The sequence below is a fragment of the Dysidea avara genome, chromosome 4 (assembly GCF_963678975.1).
Source record: "Dysidea avara chromosome 4, odDysAvar1.4, whole genome shotgun sequence".
NCBI lineage: Eukaryota > Metazoa > Porifera > Demospongiae > Dictyoceratida > Dysideidae > Dysidea > Dysidea avara.
Genome location: NC_089275.1, coordinates 48571228 through 48598302, shown reverse-complemented (window position 1 = coordinate 48598302; position 27075 = coordinate 48571228). Strand labels below are relative to the sequence as shown.

Sequence of the window (27075 nt, the reverse complement as noted above, 5' to 3'; positions counted from 1 at the left end):
GTGTTTGAGAGACTGGCAGACTTGTGCTTAGTATAGTTTTTGGTAAGTTTGAGTGTAAGTTTTACTATAAAAGCAGCAGACTTGGCACTCGTAATTGTATGGCTTCTCGTATTGTCAGTCTGCTACATGCTAGTCAAGTTTACTGTAGTTGGCAAAATGTTGGGTGGACCATGGCTTACTTCCCCCCCCTCCAGAGACGGCCTTGTGTCAACACAATGATGTGTGAGAAGTTTATTTAATCAGTGCATGCATTTCTGCATTTAAGCAATTTGAGGCTATTCTCAGGACATTGAATATTAAACCTTTCTCAGCATCTGGGGGCACAGACCCCTGCGTCTGGGATCGCCTACCACTTCAATTTAGAACCCCCCTTTTGAAATTCCTGCGTACAGGCCTGCCTGCACCTGAAGATATATACTAGTGAACATGTAAAAACTCTAACATCTAATTTTACCTTGTACTTGTTTGTTTACTTTTTGTATCATAATTACAGTAGGACTGGTGATCAACTCATAAATACCACATCAAAAGAAAGAATGGCTCCATAAAATTTATGTTTGAATGCATACCCCAACTATCAAATACTGAAAAGTGTAGTTGCCCTACACTTCGTTTTTAGCTATGTTCAGCCTGTTACACAGTGTTACAAATGAAGAACATAACAAGCAGTGCCTCTGAAATCAATTTGAAAATACAGACAATTTCCGTTACAAATGTAATAGCTAGTTAGCAGAGGAAAGCCAAAGTGTGCTACCATGAATTGCAAACTTGGCATTATCAGCAAAAAGAAATGGGACACAAAGGAGGACAAAGGTAAGTCCATGATGCATGCATTGTACGTACTGTGGTGTGCCAATTAAGGCACCTGTCAGGCTGAAGCGACACTTAACAGTGAAAAAGTGAAACCTTAGCCATCAGTAAAATACACTTGTCTGAAGGCATTAGCCAGGCATTAGCCAGGCAGTTAGCCATGAAATTTCTGTGAAATGTTTTCGATGAATTACGTAACAACTTATCGAAAGTGCTTTTGGCTACTTTGAAGACACTTTTAGGCTTGATTCTACCTAACCAATACTGGCAAGAGGCATCGTGACATTGGTCTCTGGTCAATACTTTGTGTAAGAAAGTTAATACACCATACTATTCTACTGTATGATATAACCAACCCTGGCTGAACATAACCATATTATTCCAGTTCCTGTATAACACACACTTGTCTGTCATGTGACCACACCAGATCCATGACTGAACAACACACTACTATGTGTCTTGACTGAATCAATGAATATGTGTCCCAGCAATCAATTAATGAGGTGCTTATTTCAGGTACGTATGTTCCACCTTTTATGAACAGCACGAGAAGCAACTCTACAATTAGTATACTCACTAAGGAAATAGGTTTATTGTTTTACATAAACTGCAATACATAACTGATTAATTGTAATTTTGGATTTCATAAATTTATCATAACTTTTGTAATTCTTCAATATGTTCCTACGCACTGCTAAGGAAGCGCTTGCTAAACAAACCACATTTAACAACACATTACACACAGAAGTATCTTCCAAACTGTTTTATAGTTTGACTATTGTGTTTTACCCACAAATTCTCTTGACAAAGCCTCAAAGGTGCTCTTCATTTTCGCTTGCATACATAAGGACACGCACCCTTTCAACTCGAAGAAATAAGCTATTCCTGGTAGTCTACAAGGCCTGTACTGCTGTTTTTCAGTTGTTAAATGTCTGTAAAACCTGAAGGGAAGTTCACAAAGTCTGAGTGAAGTAGCTACACCCGTATCACACTGGTGAGTAGAAACCACTTCAGAGTACAATTTACCTGTGTGGAAGCTTATTACACTTAATTTTACTTCTTATGTGCAAGCTGCTTTCATCATTTAACGATTTTGCTCACGTGGGTGCATACGGACAAACATAGGTAGATGGAGATAGGTAGATAAGTACACACACACTTTTATGAAAACAATTGAAATCAGTAAACCATACACGTGCCCACAGCTGGCCGAAAGCCAGCTGTGGGTGTACACCTGGTTTAAAAAGCCAAACCTCCATGATCCCTATTATACAGTACCTATCATACTCTATGATAACTGTACTTATTACAGTCAGTGAGAGAATTTAAATCTGTTGTACATACACACCACAACATTTAAATAGAAACTGTGTACAACACACAATCAGTATGTTGTATGGAGTGTTCTGATGAAACAATAATAAAATAAACTGATGGGTCATTATTAAGTATACAATGTACTCTTGCATTATAGCAATGATCATATGCATGAGTGGACAAATTGTGATCCATTAAATGGTTATAACTTCTGAATGAAATAAGTTGTCAACTTCAAATAACTTCATCTTATTCCTTTTAGTGAGATCATTTATTTGATACCAAGTTTGACTAATTTGGTTGACATCATGCAGATGAAATATAGTCAAAAATCACATTTTAATCTTAAAAGACCACAAAAATGTCACTAAAAGGGTTTTTTTCCATAATGGATTACTAAGGACTTTTGATATGTTATAGAGCATGTTTTCTGTGTTAGAAAATGTTAAGAAAGATTTTGTTACAATTAGTGTGGTTAAGCCATAAAATGACTGGACTATGTGTATTTGTATTTCATTGTTGTTAATTATGACAACTTCATACATGTACACATGTACGTATATTATTGGAATTAAACTCCGTAGTAGTAATGTACCGATACCACTTTTTCACTACAGATCCAATACTGATACATTTCAAGGCAAATTGGCCAATACCGATCCTATACCAATACTTTGCCACATAGGAATTACTCACAAGAAACAGCTAACAGTAGTCAATAAACCAGCTACTAAACACAGTTGCTAATTTCATCTACTGCAGTTTGCTGGTTTTGTGGTCATCAGTCATGAGGATAACAATAGTGTATGATTTCAATGAATCTTATTTCGTGGCTTATTACAGTTTCCACTGTGCTAGTAATTGGCTTCTTTCAAATAATTCATAGCATAGATCAACTCGTGCTCAACTTTGTTGATGTGTGATTGACGCCACCATCTTGAAAAGTAATTAAATGACGTCATTCACAGTATCGGTTGGTATCAGGCATTTACAGCTTTATCAATACAAATCCAATACTGCCAAAATAGGGCTGATACCAATACTAGTACCAATATCGGTGCATCACTACTCCATAGTACAGTGATTAGTAAGTAATAAAAAAATAATTGATGAGCAATTATTATTACTAAGTAACACTTAGTACAAGCTAGGTGGGTGATTTTAAGACATCAAGTTGTTGTTATGGTACAAAAAATATCTAATGACAATTGTCCAACTAACAATAATGCGTAACTGCTTTGTATATATTGCCCACCCTAAATAATGTATAACATGTACATGATACACCACTCACTTCGTCAACTACTTGTGTATCAGCTTGGTTGCCTAACAAGTACTGGAAAACACTGGCCTGTGCTTTCCTGGCAGCTTCATGAAGCAAGGTCTGGTTCCACTATACAATAGTAGACAATACATGTAATAGTAGATACTACTACTTTCTTACCATATTACAGTAAACCTTGTGTAGCTAATATGATTGTCTTATACTAATTTTATGTGGCATTATTAACAGGTCACTAAATGTCATTGTACATACTGTAATGTCACAATTATAAACTATCAAGATGACCAAGACCAGGGGCAGTGGAGTATGCCACCAAAGAGTGAGGAGGGGGAAGGGCAACTTCGGCAATGAACGTTACAACATGGTGTTTGAAGTACACAATACACATGGACACCATTTTGGGGGGGTGGGACATATATTTTAGAAGATGAGATAGTAATTTTACTACTTTCACTACATTGAGTTAGTCACAGTGTTTAAGGTATATCTGTTCTATTAGAGTGGTTGACTGCTCTATTAGAGTACCTTGATATTTTGTTACAACATTGACCAAAAAGTTAACACACCAGTATAGTGTGATGGTAGTCTCAATGAAATATATTGAGCAGATTTCACAAAAATTATCTGATAACTTACTACTGTTGTTTAACACCTACGGCACGTTAAATACATTGGAAACTTCACCTTCATTCCTGTCAAAGCCACTGGTAAACAGCTCTCAACTGGCAATAGTACATCAAACTGTTCACATAAACGTCTTGTGTTTGCTTCCCAACTGGTGACTACTTTTCCTTTCCATTAGCAACTTTTGGTGACCGTTTTTTGATTAGTCACGTATTCTCTTTCATGTGTTAACATGATTTGTGTTCTAAATGAAGCACTAGCTACCTTAAAAGTTTGTTGTAAGTTTCTATGTGCTTTTTGATTGCCCACTACAACACGCCACAGAACATGGTGTAGAGAACACTTGAACTACATCTCATTGTAAACCACCCTACAAAGTGCTAGAGTACCTAACACCTGTATGTAATAATGATTCTAATCCTACTGCCAGCATAATTTTTCTACTTAGCTAAACCTTGTTACACAAAAAGTTCTATTTTCATACTGGGGTATACACACTAGGGCCCAAACAAACTTGGATTGTCAGGGTTCGAACATTCATCAACTAAAGATCACGAATCTTTCGAACTTTTACATGGAACTGGTTCCTGTTTACAAATTATACATCACAGCATATTAACCTCATAGACACAGCATATTAACCTCATAGAGGCATGGCCTGTGACCACCACTAAACCATCAACACTTAACTTAATTAAATGTCAAATACCATACGTCTACCTTCCCCCACATCATTATGGAACACAGCAAGATGGATACCATATATAGCCTAAATATTTCGAGGGGCAAATTTCTCGAGGTTGAGCAATGTTGCTAAAAATAAAAATTTCGCGGATTTACAAACACTCCCAAAATGTATTAGACTAAATGGAGGTCTAAATATTTCAAGGGTAAAATTTTCGCTGACAACACACAAACCGTGAAATCAGCAAAAATCCCCCCCCCTTGAAATGTTTAGGCTATGAGGTAGCTTAACTGTGTATCACTATCTAATTAGTAGCTATAGCTTGAGCTGCTCAACCCACATTCGAATGTTCATTCATTTGAACGAACCTTCGAATTCACTTAAGTTCACTTGGACCCTAATACACACTATCATTACAATGAGAACTTACAACAAAACACATAACAGCAGTGCAGGCATAAGCAGGCCATTTAGGTTCACATTAGTTTGTCTGTGTGTTTGTCCCATATATGTTGTATATTCCTTTTACAGTACAGGTTTGTTAGATGTATGTACTATGTTTGAACTGTTTGGTCAGCACATCAAGTGTAGTATAGCAACTGAAAGTGTATAAACTACATGGTAGGGCAGGTACTACTGATAACTTTTTATGATGTCCAATTATTCCATCAACTAGTAGTTATGTTAGTTTTCACTAACTCCTACTGATCCTGATATTCTGATAATCGATACTGGACAATATTTTCAAGCTGATAAACGTAGCCGATCCGATATGGTACCAATTTAGTTCATTTATAGTGGCAGTAGTGCTACAATAGCTGACATTATATTTTAGCAGTAATACAACATTGTAATACAACTCAAGGTGTTTATTAACATTGTTTAAAGCACACAAGCTTGCATTTCATATATTTGTAACTGCTACTTTTTCCATCATGCAATCGATCCGATACTGATAAACAAAAATACAGCCAATATATGGTATTTCTGATAACTGATCCGATTATTGGTGCAATACTAGTAGTTTTACTCATAACATGATGTTTCATTGTATAATTTTGGTACCCAGACAAGTTAAAAATTGTAATGGGTCAACTGAAAGTAATTGTGGTAGGGAATTATAAATGCGTAATGAAATGTGTTTGGTAATTGGTGAATTATGATAACCATAATTTGAAATAAACACACAACATAACTAGCTATAACTTTTATACACAGGTATAGTTAACACATTATCATCATACACATTCATCTACTCACTCCATATTTTCTAGTATCCCGAATATTGTTGATCCCATATTTCTTGATGAACTTGCTGATAGTATTCAGGTTCCCATCCATCACCGCACCAAACACCTCCTTCACTTCATCCTGTAATACCAGATATGATACAAAGGACACCAATACTAGTTGTATTGTTAGTACTCTACTAGTACTAGTCTATATGTGTCTGACCTACAAAAGTCATAAAAGGTCACTACCATTATTAGGAAACACCATGGATATATAAATGAATAGCTAATGCTGAGAAAACTCTAGAAATCCTTAGAGGAAGAGATGATCGAGATGGTAGGGATGGAGTACCAGGTCCCAGGGGACTGATTGGACCAGATTGTGGTAAGTTTTGTTTGTATTTTCAGATGAGCTGTCTCTTATAATTTCACATCTTTTGTTTTGCTACAGGTCTTTTAGCTACCGAGTGCTGAGACAATGCCTTATATTGTTCATTTTTTTTTGTTTAAATGTTATCTACATCTTTTTTGTGTGTATATTGGTTGTTTGGAAAGTACCTATATCAAATTTTATATATGCATTGATTTTCATTTTCAAACCAGAAGTGGTTTTCGTTACCATGTTTGTGACTTGAGAAACAGCACGTGTATTGACCGGTAGAGTGTGAGATGCCTAAGTTGATTCAAGACCTGCCATGGAAACTTCGTTTCAAGTTAGCACTTCTGTTGGACTGCCAGGAACCACCAAATCACAACTGGAAGGCATCGATTAATGAACTCGAAAATTTAGAGATAATAAGTGAACGCTGTGGAGCGCCACGGACAGATCCCAGGAAAGAGTCCCACGGAGGTTCTTTTAAACACATTAGAACATAGAAATTATACGTTAGATGATCTTTATCGTGGTCTTCACAAAATGGAGCATAGACAAGCCATGGAGATCACCCAGGTATCCGCGCGAAAATTACGCACAAATTTTAATAACACTTTCTGTGATATGCCACTATCATATCATCAAAACGATTATTCCCTTCCACCTACAAACTAAAGCCAGGAAAAAGTGATCTACAATTCATTGTAACTGCCCACACGGTATTTCTGGAATTTTCATTATTCATTGTCAGAATACTTGTACCAAATATATTGAGATGTTCTAATAAAATAGTCAAGTACTCTAGTACAACATTTATATTTTCACATTACATATACCATAAAAGGTGTGATCTTCAAAGTAAGCCAGAGGTGGAGCCAAGAAATGATAGCAATGATGTTAATGTTAATCAAACTATAGTAACTGTTATCATCATTGAACTGATTGTAATTATAATTATCAACATAATAACAATCAATCATTCCTTTGTCATCACTTTTGATTTTGTAACTTTTAATGCTAGAAAAGGCCACACCATTTTTGTCACAGCTTGGCTGTTTTGACATGGATAACACTTCCTTTTGTATTTGCTAGTCTAAAAGCCACTTGTAGACCAGCTTTAGGGCTTTCTTTCACGTGTCTATATTTCACTTTGAGCATAAATATTATACACAGTCAGGTGTGTAATTGAATTATTCATGTGTCATAGATGTGATGTTGAGTGTCTGATAACTGCTAGTAATATAGTGATAGTATTGCTATGGTGATATAATAGTTGCTATCAATCATGAATAGTGATAGTTGTACTATTGCTCAGCTCTATATTAGAGTACACTGTTCTATTGGAGTATTAAAGTAAAAGAATAGATACTGGCTATACTGAATATTTACTTTTCTAACACTCCATTGATAAAAATTGTTATATATTACAGTTGTAATACTTGCACGCTCTACTGGGCTTTCACAGTTACCTCAACGTTAACTTCTGTTATCAACATTAGTGGACTAAGCACAGATATGCATAATTTATCATGGTAGTACAATAGCATATACTATCATAATCACAACTGTTACTCACTATCACAATAATTGATAGATCACAACTACCACTCAGCTCTACTCTAATACAGCTATCATAGAACCTTCCAAAAATAGAATTCTCAGGGATCCTCTATTGTTTTTAGCATTTTCATAAGATAGGGAGAGGGGATAAATTGCATGTTAGTCTTAGTAACACCATACAAAGCATAATAATTTATCAGTATTGTTCAGTTAGAATGTTAGAGGTGGTGGAAGCTAAGTCATAGCTGAAGTCTGAATGATTGTTATGGGAGATAGTTACTGTATGGTAGACAAGTACAGGTATAGTGTACACAAGGTTCCAAATATTCAGTGTCTACATTGTGACCCAGTGAAGACAACCAACACTGATTACTCATATACAGTATAGCATCAATATTATATGTACATTCTTGGGTAGGAGGGAGGGGGTAAGTGAAAAGAGTACTCTCTGTATGCTTGTGAAATGCTCAAAATTATTAATGATCCATGATCATGATGCTTTAGTCTAAAAAATTCAGTATTGTAAGCTAAATATATAGATAACTGACACAAAGAAAACCTTGAAAGTTTTAACATGGATTTGAACCAGGGTATTTTTAATGTAAACCTCCCAAGTCACTGTTATTTTTGCAACTTAAAAGAAGTTCAAGCCTAAGCATACTTTTATGCAGGTTTGTATACCAGGAAAATAATGGCTTGAAAGCTGCCAATCTTATGATGAAAATGGACCGCCCTCTCGCATGCAAATATGCCTGAGTCCAGGACGGGAAACAGAATTTATTGGAGTAAGCCTAATCTGGAAACGGGGAAGCCATAGAGCGGCCACTTAGTTACAAATCTGCAAATGAATAGTCATTCTTACTCTAGTCAAACGTGAAGATGCATCTTGATACAATCTGGACGCCATGTTCTCAGAGTGTGTTGGCCTATCTCCAGTCCCTCGTCCAGCCCTAACTTCGTGTTGAAGCTCGCAGACCTGTACTCATGATGATACCATATAATGTGCTAATCATAGGTAATGTATACCATACCTCTTAATGCTTCAACGAAATGTAGCCAGTTGGAGGCATATATCGCTTCGCCAGTTCGTCACGATCCTCGTCACGATCGAACAATCTTGAGTCACAACTCCAACCCACAATCACATATTCATGTATCTATGGCGACGTCTACAGATCTCAGTACTGCTGCAGGGGCTGCTGGGTCTGCAAATGATAAAGTTACCACCGATTTCTCCTCCTCCAGGACTGCATTTCTCAGTGTACTCAGCAAAGTATGTTTTAATATAGGAGTATAGTCTATCGCCTAGCTCCTAAGCGTAGAGGATTAGTTTACAGTTTTATCATTGGGGAGGATATTGTACTCAAGGCAATGCCTCACTGGCCTTTGCTGTTTGTAATTCTAAGAATATGCCCTTCCTTCTGTGATTGATGATCATGTGTTGTTCCAATATGCACATGACACCAGAAATAAGTTCTGCGTTGTGCGCCGTTCATTGTACATCATTTTGGGTGATGCTGCCATGAGAGAATTGGCCAACCTCTTGTGTGTTAAGCGTGGTGTTTCTCGTGGAGTTGTGATGGGATGGTTGAGATGTAAATTAAACTTTTCTCTGAAGACAGAGATCTGCGATTATGTGTGTTCATGGTGCCCTGTCCAGTTGCTGAGGCACCTCGTGAGGTGCCAATTGCTGTGTAGGTTGCTTAGGCTGACAATCAGCATAAGCTGAGTGGACTCCCTGCTTAAATATTATAATTACAAGTAATAGAGGCTCTTATTTAAGTCCAGTGGTGTGACCAAGTTGTGATCCATGTAAAGGCTGGCTTCCATATAACTGCAAACCATCTGCATTGTTGACTGAGTCAGAGTGTCTGCTCTCCTAACTCTTGCGGTGGCTCTGAATGTGTAGATGGTTGTACAGAGACCAGATATCATAGCACATCCACCTTGTGAATTGCAGGAATTACCTGCAGAAATTATCAAGCTTTTAATAAATTATCTTATCTGAACTATGTTTTGCTGGTATGGATTCCCTCCTTCCTTCAGTACCATGTAACTTGTCTTCAGTGGGTATGAAATTAGGCTGTTCACATTTAATCTATCACTTGCAAAAATGTGACCATATTATGACAGATCATGCAATTGGAGACATGAAGGGTGTGTGAAGATGAACTTTGAGGTTTACAGATCAGTAAACAATCCAGCATATTTTGGTTTACCAAAACATCTTGTTTTGACAGGCAGTTTCTACCATTTTAGGTATTACACTTCCTTATTAGGTTGTGATGTGCTCTGTATATTGTCATGTGATTATAACCTTAGTATGTGTACTACTACCTACATGTAAATATGTGTGTATGTTTGTGTGTAGTGTGTCTGTATCCCTATGTGATACATGTGATGTGTGTAGTGTTTGTGTACTGGATTATTTTTGCAAGGTGTAGAGTTTTATTGATTTTGTAAAGTCTGCTAATATACAAATTGTATGAACACAAAGAAAGGTTAACATTTATGTGTACTAGTGAAAATATCCACTTTGTGGTCATACACAATTGTTCACAAAACACTCTAATAGAGCATACACAATTATTGTGGCCTAATGGTGGTTGAGCTGTTTCAGTGATCATATTTCAACTTGAATGTAAACCACTATTTGTACCTCATGACCTCACTGATAAGATGACATCATTACACAGGCTCTTTTTGGTCCCATTTGTAAATGAGGTAGTGTCACTATACTGGAATACCTGTCTGTACCAGTCACTAATTCTTTCAACGAGTGACATTGTGGTTGCATTTGTGTAGTGTCAACATTGTGTTCTGTTAGTTGTTCTGTGTTATAACTAATTACTACCTGTTGTCGTCAGGGCATGTCTAACACTGTGTTCATTTTACAGCGCTAGAGCTGAAGAACAAGGAGAGAGATAAATATGGACAGTCATCCTAATGGAATAGGTGTAGAATAACGACATCCAGATGGATCAAACACGTCTTCTGGCTATCTCCTACTCAGGTTGTAACTCTTATTGAGAATGTAAAGAAACTTATGTAAGTTTGTGTTGATGATATGCAACTTTTTCTTCACTTTTATAATTACTCCATACTTGCACAGTTATTCCCAGTTCTGCAGATACCACTTGTATGTGATTGTGCACACCTTCACCTGTGAGACATGGTACAGCTTCTAGTCTTGCCCCAAGAGAATTTATCTGTGTTGACTCCTAACACCTGAGTAGCACACGGGTGTCCTAGTGTTGGGTGATATTGCATTTTTAGTATTTGAAACGAAGTAATCTAGATTTTCAATTTAATCTTGATATTTGTAACAATATGTAAGTGATAGTTGTAATATGGTAAATACAGTATGTATAATACAATAGTAGCTAAAAAAGTGAACATGTTGACCTCAGAGTTTAGCCAAAGATTATTTATCTGTAAAAATGTTTCCAGAAACACTAAATAAGATTAGGCTTCTGTAGATCCTTTGGCTTACTACCACCACCAGAACAAAACGAAAATAAGTCCAGGCAGGTAATTTAGTTTTCCCTGGCTTTAAAATTAAATTAACAGGTTTACTCATAGATCTGGTAGCACTGTCTCCATCACGCTCATCTTGGTTAGGTATAGCCAAGCCCAAAAATACCTTCAGAGTGACCCCAAACCCTTCCAACAAGTTTCTACAGAATTTTAAAATTTTTCTATTTAACAATTTTATTCTGACTAACTGATGCCTTCAGCCAAGCATAACTCGACAATGGATAAGGCTATGGGCTACTGTTCAACATCGCTTCATCCCAAGATGTACCTTTTCGCCAACCGCAGTACGTACAATGCACATATCATGGACTTACCATTGTCCTCCTTTGTGTTCAAGTTCTTTACACTGACAATGCATGGTGTTGATTTGTGACAGCACGATATGGCTTCCCCTGGCTGTGTCATGCTTTTCACCTGAATTTTCCGCAGCAACTGGTTTCGTTGCAGTATAGTTTCTTGCACTGTTCTTCATTTGTAATGCTGTGTAACGAGCAGAGCATAGCTACAAATGAAGTGTAATGACCACCTCACTTTTCAGTGTGTAATTGATTGTTGGGATGCATGTTCAGACACAAAATTATTTTACGGAATGCCTGGCACCATTCTTTCTTTTAATGTGTTACACAAGGATTCAGTAGTCATAATTGTGTTATAAAAAAAGTTAAAAAACAAGTAGAATGAAAAATTAGGAATCTTAAGCTGGATTAGGGATCAAAAAAACAAAAAAAAAGCAGGGAAATAAGGAATAAAACAAGGGAGTCTGCCTATACCTACAGATATACTAGTGAACATGGAGAAAACATCCTGACCACCTGGTAGACTCCTGTAAGCATTTGAGCGTAAATCGGATGGCTGCAGGTTCGAGGCTACCTAGGTCCAGTCATGGATTTTTTCTCCTTTCTCCAACTTTTCAGACACACCTTATGTAGCTAAAGTCTTTGAGCAGGCTGTAGGACCAGGTGTCCTACAGACCTTCAGCACTTGTGCTGTAAAGCATTAATTATACAACTAAGTACTAAGAATAATACGAAATGTGGTTAAAATTATGTCATAAATAATAACAAGAGTTCATAATATAAGTTCATAATATATATACTAAGGAGAGTATCCTACTCTTATATACCCCTGTAGAAGGGCGTATCGTGAAGTTATGACGTAATGACAAGAAGTTGTGGTTTCTGACGTACAAGCAGCCATAAAGTGCAAGAATCATTAGCACCATTTCACACTTGCGATGCTCAGAATAGCCGTATTCGCGAATGGCCTAGCAAGAAACGCCTACTAAGCAGTCTTAACCCATGAAGGAATGATTGTAGTTTGCTGAGAAATGCCTTAAGCTGAGGATGATTTGGTTGCTAGCGACTTTGTTAGGCACGCGTTCAATCGATACCACGTTCAGACAAGTGTCAGGTGCTGCTGTAAGCCTCCCAAGCGCCATGCCAGCTGCCAGTGCATTCAGGTGGATTATTAACAGAGGTTATTATTATTATTATTATTATCAATTTTGTCAAAAGACCAGGTTGTACAAAAGGACAAGTCTGTAGGCGTACTTCCCACACATACACACCAGAAATTACAAAAACAATGACATAAGCAAATACACCTAAAAAACAATAACTACTACAAGAACAAAAATAAATACCAACAAAAACAAGAACATTAAGTATAGAGAAGATTCAAAAAAGAAAACGACGGAGGGCTAAATGGAACAAGGGTGGCTGTTTAATTCGCAGGATGGTATGGGGTATGGTATTCCACAGAAATGTGCTGTTCACAAAGAAAGAGTAACGAAAAGAATTAATAGACGATGTCACAGGCCGGATAGATAGAGGGTGACACCTTGTGGGAGCTTGGGACAACTGAAAATGTTCACTAAATGGTAAGGAATTCCTGTGGTGGAGACTATCATGAATGCAACAAATAGTAAAGTAGGTGTGACGCTGTTGAATGGTAGGCCAGTTTAATGCTTGGATGCATTCGTCAGAAGACTTGCTCCAACAATGAGATGAAGGAATCCACCTGCTATTGGAAGCCCAACGGGCAGCTCTACGCTGAACAGATTCCAGAGCATTGATGTTTTTAGCAGTATGAGGATGCCAAACTGGACTGGAATATTCCATAACGGGGCGGACAATGCATTTGTAAGCAGTAGATTTAATGGATGAAGGAGCATTGAACAGGCAGTGGCGAAGAAAATTGAGTGCTTTTGTAGCTTTAGCTGAGACATATTTACAGTGTTCATTCCAGTTCAGCTTTGTGTCAACTATAATGCCAAGGTATCGAATTACAGGATGGTGATAACAGAAGAATCTAGATGGTATGAAGGTAAAATTGAGGAACGTTTGTTGGAAATCACTATGCTATCACATTTAAGTGGATTGAGACGCAAGAGCCACTTCTTTGCCCACTGAGCTATACTTGAGACATCAAACTGCAACCATTTAACATCATCAGGAGATGAGATTTCCTTGTAGATCGTGACGTCATCAGCAAATAGTTTGACTTTGCTGTGAGATATAACAGAGAAAATGTCATTAATGTAAAGTAAAAAATGAAGAGGGCCAAAGACTGAACCCTGGGGCACACCTGAGGTAACCAAAAGGCACGAGGAAAATTTCCCATTAACTACAACACGCTGGCGTCGACTTGTTAAAAATGCAAATCAAAATATCACCAGTGATTCCAAGAGATTCCAACTTCAACAGTAAGCGAGGATGGGAAATAGAATCGAAAGCCTTTGCCAGGTCTAAGAAAATGCAGTGAGTACTACTATGCTGTTCCAGAGAAGTTGCCCAATCATTAACTGCCTCCATAAGTAAAGAAATAGTAGAGCGTTTGTGGCGAAAACCAAATTGACAGTCATTAAGAAGGTTGTGTTGTTCAAGAACAGCAACAAGTTTGCAATGTATAATTCTTTCCATAACTTTAATAACAATGGAAGTTAGGCTTATAGGACGGTAATTACTTGTAGCATGTTTGTCGCCTTTCTTATGAACTGGAACAACATTGGCACTAACCCAATCTAATGGCAGTTTCCCAGATGAGAGTGATAGTTGGAATAGTTGTGCCAAAGAAGGTGCAAGAAATTCTGCACCCAACTTCAGTAAGCGTGCAGGAAATAAATCTGGGCCACAGGCCTTGTCACACTGTAAAGAAATTAACTCTTCAAACACATCCTTAGCGGTAAATTGAATAGAATCAATGATGGATGGGTGAATAGACAATGATTCTCTCAGCCCTGGAATATCAGAACCGTCGTCAACAGTAAACACTGAACTAAAATAGGCGTTAAATGCCTCTGCTTTGCTGGAATCTTCAGTTAAATTCTCATCATTATGGAGCAAAGGTGGGATAGGAGAACGGTTTCCTTTAAAGGAGTGAAGCCATCTCCAAAATGGTTTAGGGGAGTCAAAGTATTGCTTAGATAAATTGGAAACATGAGCCTCGGTATCCTGTCGTGTTCTAGATCTAACCAAGTTACTAATTTGTTTATATATGGATTTGATAACATCAGAGGTAGGGGATTTGACCGAGGTGTACATGTTTTCATGTTGTAATACTGTTTGCATTGTTTGTTTGTACTGTGTTTGTACCAGAAACAATAAATAAAATATTATCTCCTGTTGCTGTGAAGTGCCAATCACTACTGTAGCTACCATTCAGTGTCTGCACACCACTGATGTGTCATATCCATGAGTATCCCTTTAAAGACGCTGCCACCTTTCACAGCGATCTGCTACACATTTTATTTCATGATTTTCATCTTGCAGTGTATCCAAGACACCATCTGACCATTTTTTGACATATTAGCTAATCTCATACTTAAAAATGTAACTCAGCGGACTGATCAGATAGCAGTTGTGTGTGACACATAGTAGAAATACTCGGCTTTTGTCTTGGATATCATTGTGGTCTGCCCTTGGCAACTCCAGCCATGTCTTAATCCATCATCCTGATCCATCCTCATTTAAACAACTGGTATCACATGAGGAGGACACAAATTGTGTACAGATACATAAATTAATATCCTAGACTTAATTACGTATGAATTCTGAGGGACTGCTATATATGTATATAATTATATTAGAGTGCATGTGGCTGTTGTCTTGATTATACCCAATAAAGCTTAAGCATCTGATTATAATTGCATTTATGTGCCAACACACACACACACACACACACACACACACACACACACACACACACACACACACACACACACACACACACACACTGTACTGGTCATGAACTGCCTTATTGGTAGGTTGTCCCGTTGGTGATTGTACTTGGTTGTATTTGCCCCGGGCCTAGTAAATAAATAAAATAAATAAATAAAAAAACACCTAATCCCTACTCTTCAGTCTATAGCATTAGGGATTAGATGTCCACTAGTATATCTGCAGGTATAGGCAACCTCCCTTGTTTCACAACTTTCAGCTTTTCCTTTGTTTCCCTGCTTTTTTTGTTTTTTAATCCCTAATCCAGCTTAAAATTCCTAATTTTACCTTCTACTTGTTGTATAATAGTGAAGTGCTATATTAAACTGACAAGATGAATATTGTTCAGCTGAGCTCACTTTTGTAAACTCTAGAAAGTTCAATGTCAGTACTTCATACATATACTGCACTTTAAGGTTGTTAAGGTATAACCAAGCCCAAAAGTGCCTTCATTTAGTTCAGTGTGACCCTAAATGCTTCCAACAGATTGCTATAAAATTTAACTTTTTTTTTAATTCAATGGAATTGACTAACAGTCTGATGCCTTCAGACAAGCATAACTCATTAACTGCTAAAGCTACGGGCCTGATTTTTTCACTGTTCAATGTCACTTTGTCCTGAGATGTGCTTTTTAGCATACCGCAGTATGTGCAATGCATACATCATGGAATTACCTTTGTCCTCCTTTGTGTCCCATTTCTTTTTGCTGACAGCTAAAGGTGTCAATTCGTGGTAGCGCGATGGCTTCCCTATATGGGAATTGTCATATTTTCCATGGTGCCTAGATTGATTGCTGAGGTATTTCTCCTACTGTTCTTAAATATTTTTTAGCGTTGTAATTTAAAACGGGCTTAACAAAGCTCAAAGCAAAGCATAATAGCCACATCACTTTCAAGTCAGTCTGGTGCCATCCTTTCTTTTGATGCAGTATGCGTGGGTTCATCAGTCATAATAATGTTACAAAATACTGTATTTGACCGGTTAATAGCCGCGGCTCACATAATAGTTGCCCCCCGGATAGTAGCCGCTTGAATTACTGTCATAAGAGCCACCCTCGGATAAGAGCTGCGGCTTGCATCTGAATATGCTGATTCAAGTGCTGATGACACACGTTTGAAGGAGAAACTAAGCAAAGAAGTTATTTTAAGCCTGGAAATAGCATTTCTGAGAGGAGCCAAGTGGATTAACAGTATTAAAGGATGATTATACAAGGTCAGCCGTTTGAAAATCCGTATAAACACTGCAGGTTACTGCCACACAAGCTCATAGTAGCCGCCCTCAGATAGTAGCCGCCCTCAGATAGTAGCCGCCCTCAGATAGTAGCCGCCCTCAGATAGTAGCCACCTTTGCATAGTACCTGCATCATTTTAAAGTTATAGTATCTGTGGCTATTAACCGGTAAAATACAGTAAGTATAAGGAAAAATTAAGGATTCAAGTTTGATTATAGAAAAAGTAGGGAAGTAAGGAGGTCACCTACACCTGCAGGTGTACTAGTGGACAGTTAATCCCTAATTCTATCTACCTACCATGACTCAATTAGGGATTAAATGTCCCCTAGTATATCTGCAGGTGTAGGCAACCTCCCTTGTTTCCCTATTTTTTTCTATGATCCCTAATCAAACTTAAAATTCTTAATTTTCATCATTTAATAATTGTTTCTGGTACTTAATCACACATGTAGACAAACATAAAGCTCTATCATGAGGTGCAGTTATACAAGAGAAGAGTTCGTCAACTGTGCTAGACTCTAATTTTCGCATGGTATATATGACCAATAGCAACGCTGCGCTTATCAACAAAATGGTCTTCTGCAGTATGGAACTTGTGCTCCACATGAAGGAAATTGGATTCCAAATATTAGTACACATCACATGGTGACTACAAATCACACCACCCCAAGAGAGTAAATTGACAGAGTTTTTTATTAAATGTGTGTGCTTAACAAGTATATGTTAATAATTTATAATTTTCTTGGAAGTTTTATTAAGGGAATATACCTAACAACCAAACTCTATGGTAATAGTGTGACTGCTCTATCAATCTTTAATGGAGTTGAATTGTGCAAATTGTAGATCTTCTTACCATTGTTAGTGTTTAAGTGTACACATGTAGTTAACAAGGTTTATGCTTCACCAGTGTCAGACCTGCATTCACCCAGTGACGTTTAAGGAGTTGAGTACCTTTTGTTTATTACTGAAGATATTGATCTGTGTATGGTTCTGTTTATCTGTGTAGTCATTCTATTGGTTGTGTTTATTCTCCTCCAGATGAACAAGTGAAGAACTGGTAATCCTACACGTCTACACTTCATGTTGGCAACACCATCTTGATCGTGGCCACAGAAATATGACCAACTAGCATATGTTTGGCTACCGATGTTGACATGTCCACCATATACAGGTATGTACATGTTCTATGAGGTAGGTATATATATTAGTGTATGAATAGGACTGGAGACCAGTTAGTTATCTAAACTGTTATCATGAAGCAGCAAAATTTCTACCAGCAAAAATTTCCATTTATACTGTAGTTGTTTCAAACTGACTAACTTGCACAGAAGTATTGTACAGGTGAATAATTCAGTACTGTAGTACTGTGTATTAAGGATCATGGAGGTTTACATATTCTCACATAAAAGAAACCATTCTCACAGTACCTTTACCATGCCTTGGCAGTATTGATGAGTTACTGTATAACCAAGCCCAAAAGTGTCTTCAGTGTGACCCAAAATGCCCCCAACAAGTTGCTACAAAGTTTTATTATTTTTAATGTAGAGGAATTTTCTGCTGATTGACTAACTTACTATTGCCTTCAGACAAATCTAACTTGCTAACAGCTAAGGCCGTGAACTAGATTTGTTTACTGTTAGACATCACTTCAGCTTGACTGGTGAAGTTTAACATATCACAGTATGTACAATGTGTACTAACTTTTGTCCTCCTTTGTGTATAGTAAAGAAACTGCACAGTACATCCATACAGTATGTGAAACCTTGTGTATTATGTGGTATTATTTATAATTTGTACACATCAGATGTGTTTGGTTTTGTCAAGTTTTCTGTTGCTAGAAATGTGTATATGTGGCAGTGTGCGGTAGTGTATGTACATGTATATGAGATGTGGTAGGTCACTAACAATGCTTTGTACCCTAGCAGATTGGTAGAGTATAAGCCTAACAGTTTGGTGTATAACGTAACAACCGACATTTTATACAGTGTGATGGACCTTCACTGCAGGCCCTACCATTATTATCATATAGTAATTGTGTACCGTATAGCAGGAAATTTTTGGAAAGGTTAAATTTTCAAAAAAGAGTGCTTGATTGAAAATTTGAAAAAATGTTTTCGAAACAATGCCTCTTTACTGCACCGCACCATAGATGATATTTTCGAAAACAAATAGTTATTTTCGAATTTTTCGAACATTTCCCGATATATGGTATTGCATAGAGTAAGTGAATGAAGTGTTATACTAAACTAATAGGATGAGTGTTCTCATTTTTCTAAATACTGGATAGCAAGAATCTCAACGTCAATCCTTCATGCATGCATTGAACTGGTAGTTCATTTCCACCCATACACCACTTTTTCATGTTATTACATGTTTTGCTTAACTCATCTTCTCAGAAAACACTGCTAATACAGTGCCAGAAATAAGAATTAATCATTGACTGGTCAAATGTTCTAGCAAGATTATATTTGGTAGGCCATTTCCAGATTTGATTGGCCATCTTGTCTCCTGGGAACAGCAAGTGGTATGTAGCTGATGTGCTTCTGAGGACAGCATCACAGGATATTATACTATTGGACACCACAAGCAATCCTTCACAGATCACCAGCATATGGAACACCTAGAAACACTTCTAACTCCACCACGTACATTTTAGGAGCCCATTTTCATATGGGCTCTTATTAAATTTGTTAATCAAAATGTGTGCATTAACTAATTTGCATGTATTCTATGACTAGCTACCTTACAGCATGATGACTAAGATAAAGTACGAGAGCTACGAATATATATCAGGTTAAACACCACGGCTTTGGTAGTAACCACACCTCATCTATAGAAGAAACGTGCTCCAGTAAATGTAGTAACCACCACAGTGATTCGGCTACAGCAACAACCGTTAACATCCTTTACGTTATCAATGTCGAGCCAGCTTGCCCTTGGCCATGAGATTATAATATGATTTATCATCTGATATTGCTGGTTTCCATTGTTTTACTTTAAGATTGATCGCTCTCTACTCAGTATATCCCTGATGTCAGTAACGTGGAAAGGGACATCACTCCTGGCCAATGTGGCTCAACTGGATCCCACCAAAAACTAGACACAAGTCGCTTTAAATTCCTCCACTCAGTAGACTCGAATATCCTCAAATGTACATAGTCTAAATGCTTCCAATCTTCCAAAGTCTTCGCAAAACAATGAAGTTTAAATCTACTAATACAATGTGTGCACCAAAATATTGAGACCTCAACAAGTCTCCTGTCGTCTGTGGTCACGTGGTAACATCCTATGGGCACTCCATCATCACTGGGACGTTGAGCAGCTGTGAGGTACGATATCAGCTTGATGTGACATCTGTTATAAGTTGCTTGATTTTTAATTTGTGAGCTTCTACCAACTGTCTTGCTGCTTGTCGGACATTTGACTGACCAAGCCTCCAAATAGTCGGTCAAAACGTAATTTTTCTTGGAAGTGACCAATGGCCAACAGTTATTTCTGGTACTGTAATATGTAGTAGTACACATGTAGTTAACAAGCTTTATGCTTCAGGAGATACATTTAAGAGTTGTGTACCTTTGTTTATTACTGTAGTTTTTATCTGTGTGTGGTTCTGTTTCTCTGTGTAGTCATTCTATTGGTTGTGTTTATTCTCCTCCAGATGAACAAGTGAAGAACTGGTTAATGATGTAATTCTACACATCTACACTTCATGTTGGCGACACCAACTTGAATATGGCTGCAGAAATGTGACCAATGAGTAAATGTTCAGCTACCGATGTTGAGATATGACCATATATGTACATGTTCCAAAAGGTAAGTATATTAGTGTACAAATAGGTCCTGGACCAGTTAGTTATCTAAACTGTCGACTAATTTCAAATTTCAAATGAATCCTCTATTAATTGAAGTGTTTAAATGGTCTATAATTTTTTAAGAACAAGTTTCATGTACATATTAGATAAATCAGAAGTCCCTATCATCCCCAAGGGTTTTGTATGTAATGTAAAAAGTCCAGAATTTAGTGTTGTACCAAGTATGACTTCTCATTTTAGAGTTTAAAACTTCTACTTGTGTGTAATATTATCCACTAAGTAATGCCTGTAAAGTCAAGTAAACAGATAAACTAATGTGAGGACCTCCATATTGCTAATGACCATCAGATATTTTACTCTTCAATACAAGTGTACAGGGTAGCATTATAACTTTTTAGGTATGGATTGTGGTCACCACATGTGGTCTCCACAAAGCACCAACAAAATACCTTAATGTGTACAATGGTATAGAGTTCTTGATGTCAGCAGTAAGGTGTACTTGAACATGGACTTGACTCAAACTAACAGTAAACTGTCTTGACCATGTTGCTATGTGTGCTCTGAAATTCTAATTTTAGCAGCTACAATTAATTCACACACAACTATCAGTTGCCCTGACTGTTAGACATGAGGATACATGTAGTTTATAGACATAGCTGATATACTGGTAAAGCTAGCAGAATAAGTAACATAATACCATCTATGCTACATAACAGGTATTAGCCCATTGAGATTCATTTTAAGACTGTGATTATGTTTGTATAATTATAAGAAACAATTCACTGTAACCTGAAATGCCTGTGTTGTGGGGTGGCACCCAAATGAAGAGAGTGTGATACTACAGAGCCTTAGGGTTTCTAAGTTCCTGTGTTTTGAAGTATGACTTATTTAGACCACAACCATCCTATATGGTGATAATCTCAAGTAGCATCCTCTGTTATTCAATTGAGACCCACAGGCTGTGGTCTTACTAATATCGTGTGAAGTTCTTTACCTATTGCTATAGTTTTACTGTTGGGATGATCACTGCTGCTTGTGTGACAACGTCAGGGTCAGTGAATTGTTAGGTTGAAAATTTAGTATCTTTAGTTGATAGTTTGTCTATTCCTTTTATTGTGGATAGTATACCATAACTGCATGGAATTTATCGTGCAGTATGGTATCCACTATAGTTGAATCATACAACCAAAAATCAGTATTGCAATACCATTGTGGTACCTTGGCAGTATTAGTTACTCTATAGGTAGAATTAAAAAGTATCTTCAAATTGCAGTTGCTATTAAATTGTATTTTTTTTATTTTGTGGAAATTTCTACTCAATTAATTAATGTCTTTAGGCATTGTAACTCAATAACAGATGAGATTATTATGTTATTTCACTGTTAAAAGTTATTTTATATAGCCCGATGGGTACATTTTGGCATACCACAGCACATATAATACACACACCATGGACTTACCTTTAAGTTGTATCTTATTTCTTTTCTTGCCAGAGTAAAATGTTGACTTGTAGTAGTGCATCTATGGCTTTGTGTTAAAATTCAGCTGTAGTTGTTTAACCACATCTCCACCAGTTGTAGTAAGCAGATTGTTAGCTTCTTCATGTTTAGGACTGTGTATTGGGTAGAACATAATAGCATGTACATACCTTACAGTAGGTTCCTGGTAACATACATGTCACATGATTAACATTTACAGTAGGGTAAGGAAAGCTGTCCCAGGTAGTCTATTAGAGCAACCCATGGCCAGTTAGTAAAACCTTGACAGTGGAGTAGGATTACCTCAAATGTAGTCACAAGCAATAAAATTGTGTAGATGTACATATGTGTATACAGTATTTGTATACAAATAATCATATGTGTGCAATATTAGGAAGGGGAATGCAAAAACTTGTACATCATGTGGGCAGAAATGCCACATCAGCCATGGCAAATGTAGTAAATGTAAAACGAAGTTTATTTCAGAAAAGAAGCAACCCGTGTCACCATCAAAACTACAACGGAAGCACATGGGTCCAATATGGAAAGGACTAATGTTGAAGGTTTGCAAGTGTTTCCAATTTCTACATTAGTTGTTATTACATATCTGTCTGTCATGTCAAAATTGGCTCCTTAAAGGTGTTGGGACTGTTAAGCAAGCTCTGACATTAAAATTGTTGTTTCGTGACACATTTACTAGGATTATTTTCCATGTGCATTGTGTGTAATTGTGTGTAAGACAGAGTCTTTTATACGTATTTGATAATGGCGACCAATTAATTACATGTGTACATAACCATTGTATATGTGACTAGCATTGATGTAGGTGTGGTTATGTATAGCTACCACATTTTGTATGATTTTGGCATGAGACCAACAGCTACAAATGTATGTAAAAGGAAGTTACAATAACATATTACTATAATGGCTGCTATCAGAAGAAGTGTGGCTTTAAGCAATAAAGCAACTGTGCACTGTAGCTCTTAAGTTTAAGATTTCTAATCTACTGTGGCTATAATAAACATTGTGTGATCATTCATACATACATATGTGTCATCAAATACGATCATACACATATATGTGCATCATTTCATGTTTCCTGTGAATGTGATGTGTTGTAAAACATTTATGTAAGGAGCATTTTATTGTCCTCAATATGAGGAGCAGTATTTGTAAGGTCAATAACTTATGTGCATGATTTCCAATATACACGTAGGCTCTTCAGCTGTACAATGGTCAATATGACATAGCAATACTGGCGTACAATCACAATCGCAAACAGGACAATGTGATAACATTTGGGACACCTGGGACAGGGAATAATTTCTTTAATGATCATTCAGATGTTGTGGGCATGTTCTTATGATGAAAAATAGTAAGATGTGATATGTATATTTGTATGTACACTGTGGCACTGTGTATTTGTATTTTCCATTCTTCTTATATAGTGGCTGGCAATGGACCGTCTACTTCTCAACAACCTCAAGAGAATAGTAAGTATTTATGCTGATAACGACACTACATATTTACTTCAATATTATGTAGTGTCTGGTGATGTAATCCCTCCAAGGAATGGTAAGTATTTATGCTGATAATGACACTACATATTTACTTCAATATTATGTAGTGTCTGGTGATGTAATCCCTCCAAGGAATGGTAAATATTTGTGCTAATAATGACACTACATATTTACTTCAATATTATGTAGTGTCTGGTGATGTAATCCCTCCAAGGAATGGTAAATATTTGTGCTAATAATGACACTACATATTTACTTCAATATTACATAGTGTCTAGTGATGTGATCCCTCCAAGGAATGGTAAGTATTTATGCCAGTAAAGACGCTACATAATTGTTTCAATATTTTGTGGTATCTGGTGATGGACTGCCTCCAGTGAACGGCAAGTATTTACAAAGACACTAAGAATGGCTGGCTTTGAACTAGTGGTAAGTGTTTTCATATTTAAAAGGTAGTATACAACTTTAAAGGTACAAACACTGTAAACAGGAAAGCATATGTGACCACATTTTACAAAACCGATCCAAATCGCACATCAGGCAAAATCAAATTAACACCACAAGTGGATAGCTACACTATCGTATTATTAGCTTTGACACTCAGTACTACTCAAACTGCTTGAGTCTGGTTTTAACAGACGTCTTTTCTGGGTGGTGTGGAGAGCTTGAATGGCAGTTTCTGGACCTGGCTTGGCAAAAATCATTGGTTTACTGGTGATAATGTTGGCCAGACATTTTTTCTGTTGATTTTGCTACATATCAGTCACTAAGGAGCCAGCACAGCCCTATAATCTCGTGGCTGGACTCCAATCATGGTCTGCCTCCATTTTGAAGTCTATCTCGTGCCCCCACCATCCCCCACCCCTTTTGAGCACTCGTGATACTACTTTGCTCATCCAACTCCTCAGATTTTCTATATTATTTGGCAAGAAACTACAAGCAGCTACAAGTACTGTAAGTGGTCTGAAAGGTATGAAATAGATTGATGTGTTTTCTGTGTAAATTTCATACGCGTGCTTGCTATCCTTGGCAAATTATGCTGACTTGAATTCTTATAACCGTTTATCTCAAAACTTCTAATGTGCGATTTGGATCATTTTTCCAAAATCCATTCGCATATAAGGTACAAGGTAGACTTTAAATTACAGCTCAAGCACCTATATAATGCTACTAAGCAGCAGATACTCAACAGGTTAATGACATATAATTTATATATCATCTTACCACTGCCTTCCTTGCCAGGGAAAAAAAGCAATAAAAAGTTAGCAGTTTTAAATCACACAACTGCATAGTTAGTTTACTGTGTGTATATTGTGCTCCTGTACAATGTACATGTGAACGTGCAAAATGTACATCCTGCTATAACACTATCAGCAATGGTCTCCTAGCAACCACCTTGTTGCTATGGTAAAGGGTGCTATTCCTTGTAGTAAAACTCTAAACTCTATAGCTAGTTGTCAAGTAAGTAAAATCACAATAGCCAACATGGATAGATAATATGCAGCAGTATTGCAGATTATTTCTGTTAAGGCTAGTTCTGTTGGCTAATCATTTCAATGGTACATAATTTTTTTTGTTAATTTTACTCAGTGACTGTCAATGTTGTGAGCACTACAAGAGGCTGGACAATGTCACAAGATCGAAGTATGTCATAATTGTGTACCACTTGTATGTATCATCCAATCATCATTCAGGTAAAAAGAGAAGATGTCGTTGTGGTCTGTGTGAGGGATGTAAAGCCAGTAACTGTAACATTTGTAAATATTGTAAAATACCAACACTAAAGAGGCATAAAACATGTATGTATGTTTTTAAGTTGATCAGTTGACAAAATACAATATTCATTTAATACTTCTATAATGATTTGATTCAACGAAAATATAATTTAATTGTCAGTCTTGCTATCACTACTGCTGTATGCATAATCTGATTGTTCATATTTTAACTCTTCCTGCTCACGGAGATCTTCTACAGTTCTATCGTGGAATAACATTGCTCCTTCTTTCAACATTCCACAGCTCCAGTTTTTGCTTTTCTTAGGATGGCAATTTTTCCCAGGAGAAATCTTTTCTCTACTCTTACACTGATATCAGCCAAGTGTAGTATCCTAAGTGTGATAATTATATAGATACAAGTGCATCATCATCAGTCATTTATACAAAACAAAAATTTTACGTGTTGTATAGTTAAGTATATACACATCATAGAATTTATTAAGTAGTTTCATATAAATTAAGCATTAATATAGAGTGCTATATGATGTACGAACCTCAAGTTCTACTATCACCATCATCGTGCTATTGATCATGGTTAGTTTCAACTGTGCACAGCATACTTTCAGTCACTGCAAGAAACAACATAATTATATACATAATAGCATGGAGTACTGGTGTGTATTATTCTGTAGGAGTAACTGTTTTATTAGAGTGTTTTGATCACATGTTCTCTTGTTCTTGTATATACACACTTGTCTATAACACTTTTGTGCACCCATACAACACACTATCCCAGCCTGTTCTTATTGTGTCAGACATCAGTGAACAGAACACTCATCATGACCATGTAGCCAGTAACAACTATTAGCTGTTAACATTGCTACATGTACAGGAGGATCTTCATGGATTTTGTGAAGGCAAGGCTTTTACAACATGAAGATCTGAGGGTGTGATCTCTAGTGGGTTGTTACTGTATAAACATATACTGTAAGTGGAGTCATTGTGGGATTAGCCATTTTGAAATTGTCACACAATGTTAAAATAAGTGTGGAAGACTGAACAAGTTTTTGTTCAGTGAAGAGCAGAAAGCTTGCACTGTAGTACTGGTAGTTTTGGAACATGGCATGATGGCAAATTCAAGGGGGTATTCTGATCTGTGTCCTTCGCCAAACTCGCTTTGACCCTTGACTTTTACTGAAAACGCATTAACTCTTGACTAAATTCTAGTAAAATTACATCTAAGCTGTTGCCTAAAAGTATCAATCATGCCTGGTATACACTTTACAAACTGTGTTGTTCTTTAACCAGCTGCATGCAAATTTCCACCTTTTGACTTTCACTTTTTGGCTGAGTACCGAGATCAAAGAACAAGTGTCATCCCCTTGCAATCTTAAATGTGACTCACTCTTCACAAGGAGAATGAATAGTCATACTTACTTCAGTCAAACGTGAAAATGCATGTTGGAACCTGGACGCCGTGGTCTCAGAGTGTGCAGCACCTCGTCCAGCCCTAACTTCGGGTTGAAGCTAGCTCGCAGAACTGTACTCATGATGATACCATATAATGTGCTAATCATAGGTAATGTATACCATACCTCTTAATACTTCAACGAAATGTAGCCAGTTGGAGGCATATATCGCTTCGCCAGTTCGTCACGATCCTCGTCACGATCGAACAA

At 37.1% G+C, this 27075-nt stretch overlaps 2 protein-coding genes and 1 long non-coding RNA gene across 3 annotated transcripts in view; 1 reads left to right on the top strand and 2 right to left on the bottom strand.

Annotated features, from left to right (window-relative positions):
* Nucleotides 1-9133, bottom strand: part of LOC136253938 (ankyrin repeat, PH and SEC7 domain containing protein secG-like) — a 28961-nt gene extending 19828 nt beyond the window's left edge. Inside the window, exons 1-4 of the mRNA XM_066046596.1 lie at nt 8918-9133; nt 8749-8862; nt 5982-6092; nt 3422-3520 (exon numbers count right to left, since the gene is read on the bottom strand). Of these exons, the coding sequence (XP_065902668.1) occupies nt 3422-3520; nt 5982-6092; nt 8749-8793 (255 nt within the window). The 5' untranslated portion in view covers nt 8794-8862; nt 8918-9133. The remainder of the gene's footprint in view (nt 1-3421; nt 3521-5981; nt 6093-8748; nt 8863-8917) is intronic.
* Nucleotides 9003-25530, top strand: LOC136252575 (uncharacterized). Its single transcript, XM_066045070.1, has 14 exons — nt 9003-9159; nt 10784-10934; nt 17910-18042; nt 20530-20684; nt 21690-21734; nt 22556-22724; nt 23378-23536; nt 23610-23654; nt 23707-23736; nt 23789-23818; nt 23871-23900; nt 23953-23982; nt 25272-25325; nt 25376-25530. The coding sequence occupies exons 7-14, from the start codon at nt 23524-23526 to the stop codon at nt 25507-25509; spliced, it is 366 nt and encodes a 121-aa protein (XP_065901142.1). The 5' UTR covers nt 9003-9159; nt 10784-10934; nt 17910-18042; nt 20530-20684; nt 21690-21734; nt 22556-22724; nt 23378-23523; the 3' UTR covers nt 25510-25530.
* Nucleotides 25506-27075, bottom strand: LOC136252587 (uncharacterized). Its single transcript, XR_010699716.1, has 4 exons — nt 26992-27075; nt 26834-26936; nt 25951-26025; nt 25506-25788 (listed from the first exon to the last, which is right to left on the bottom strand). It is a non-coding gene; the product is annotated as an uncharacterized lncRNA (long non-coding RNA).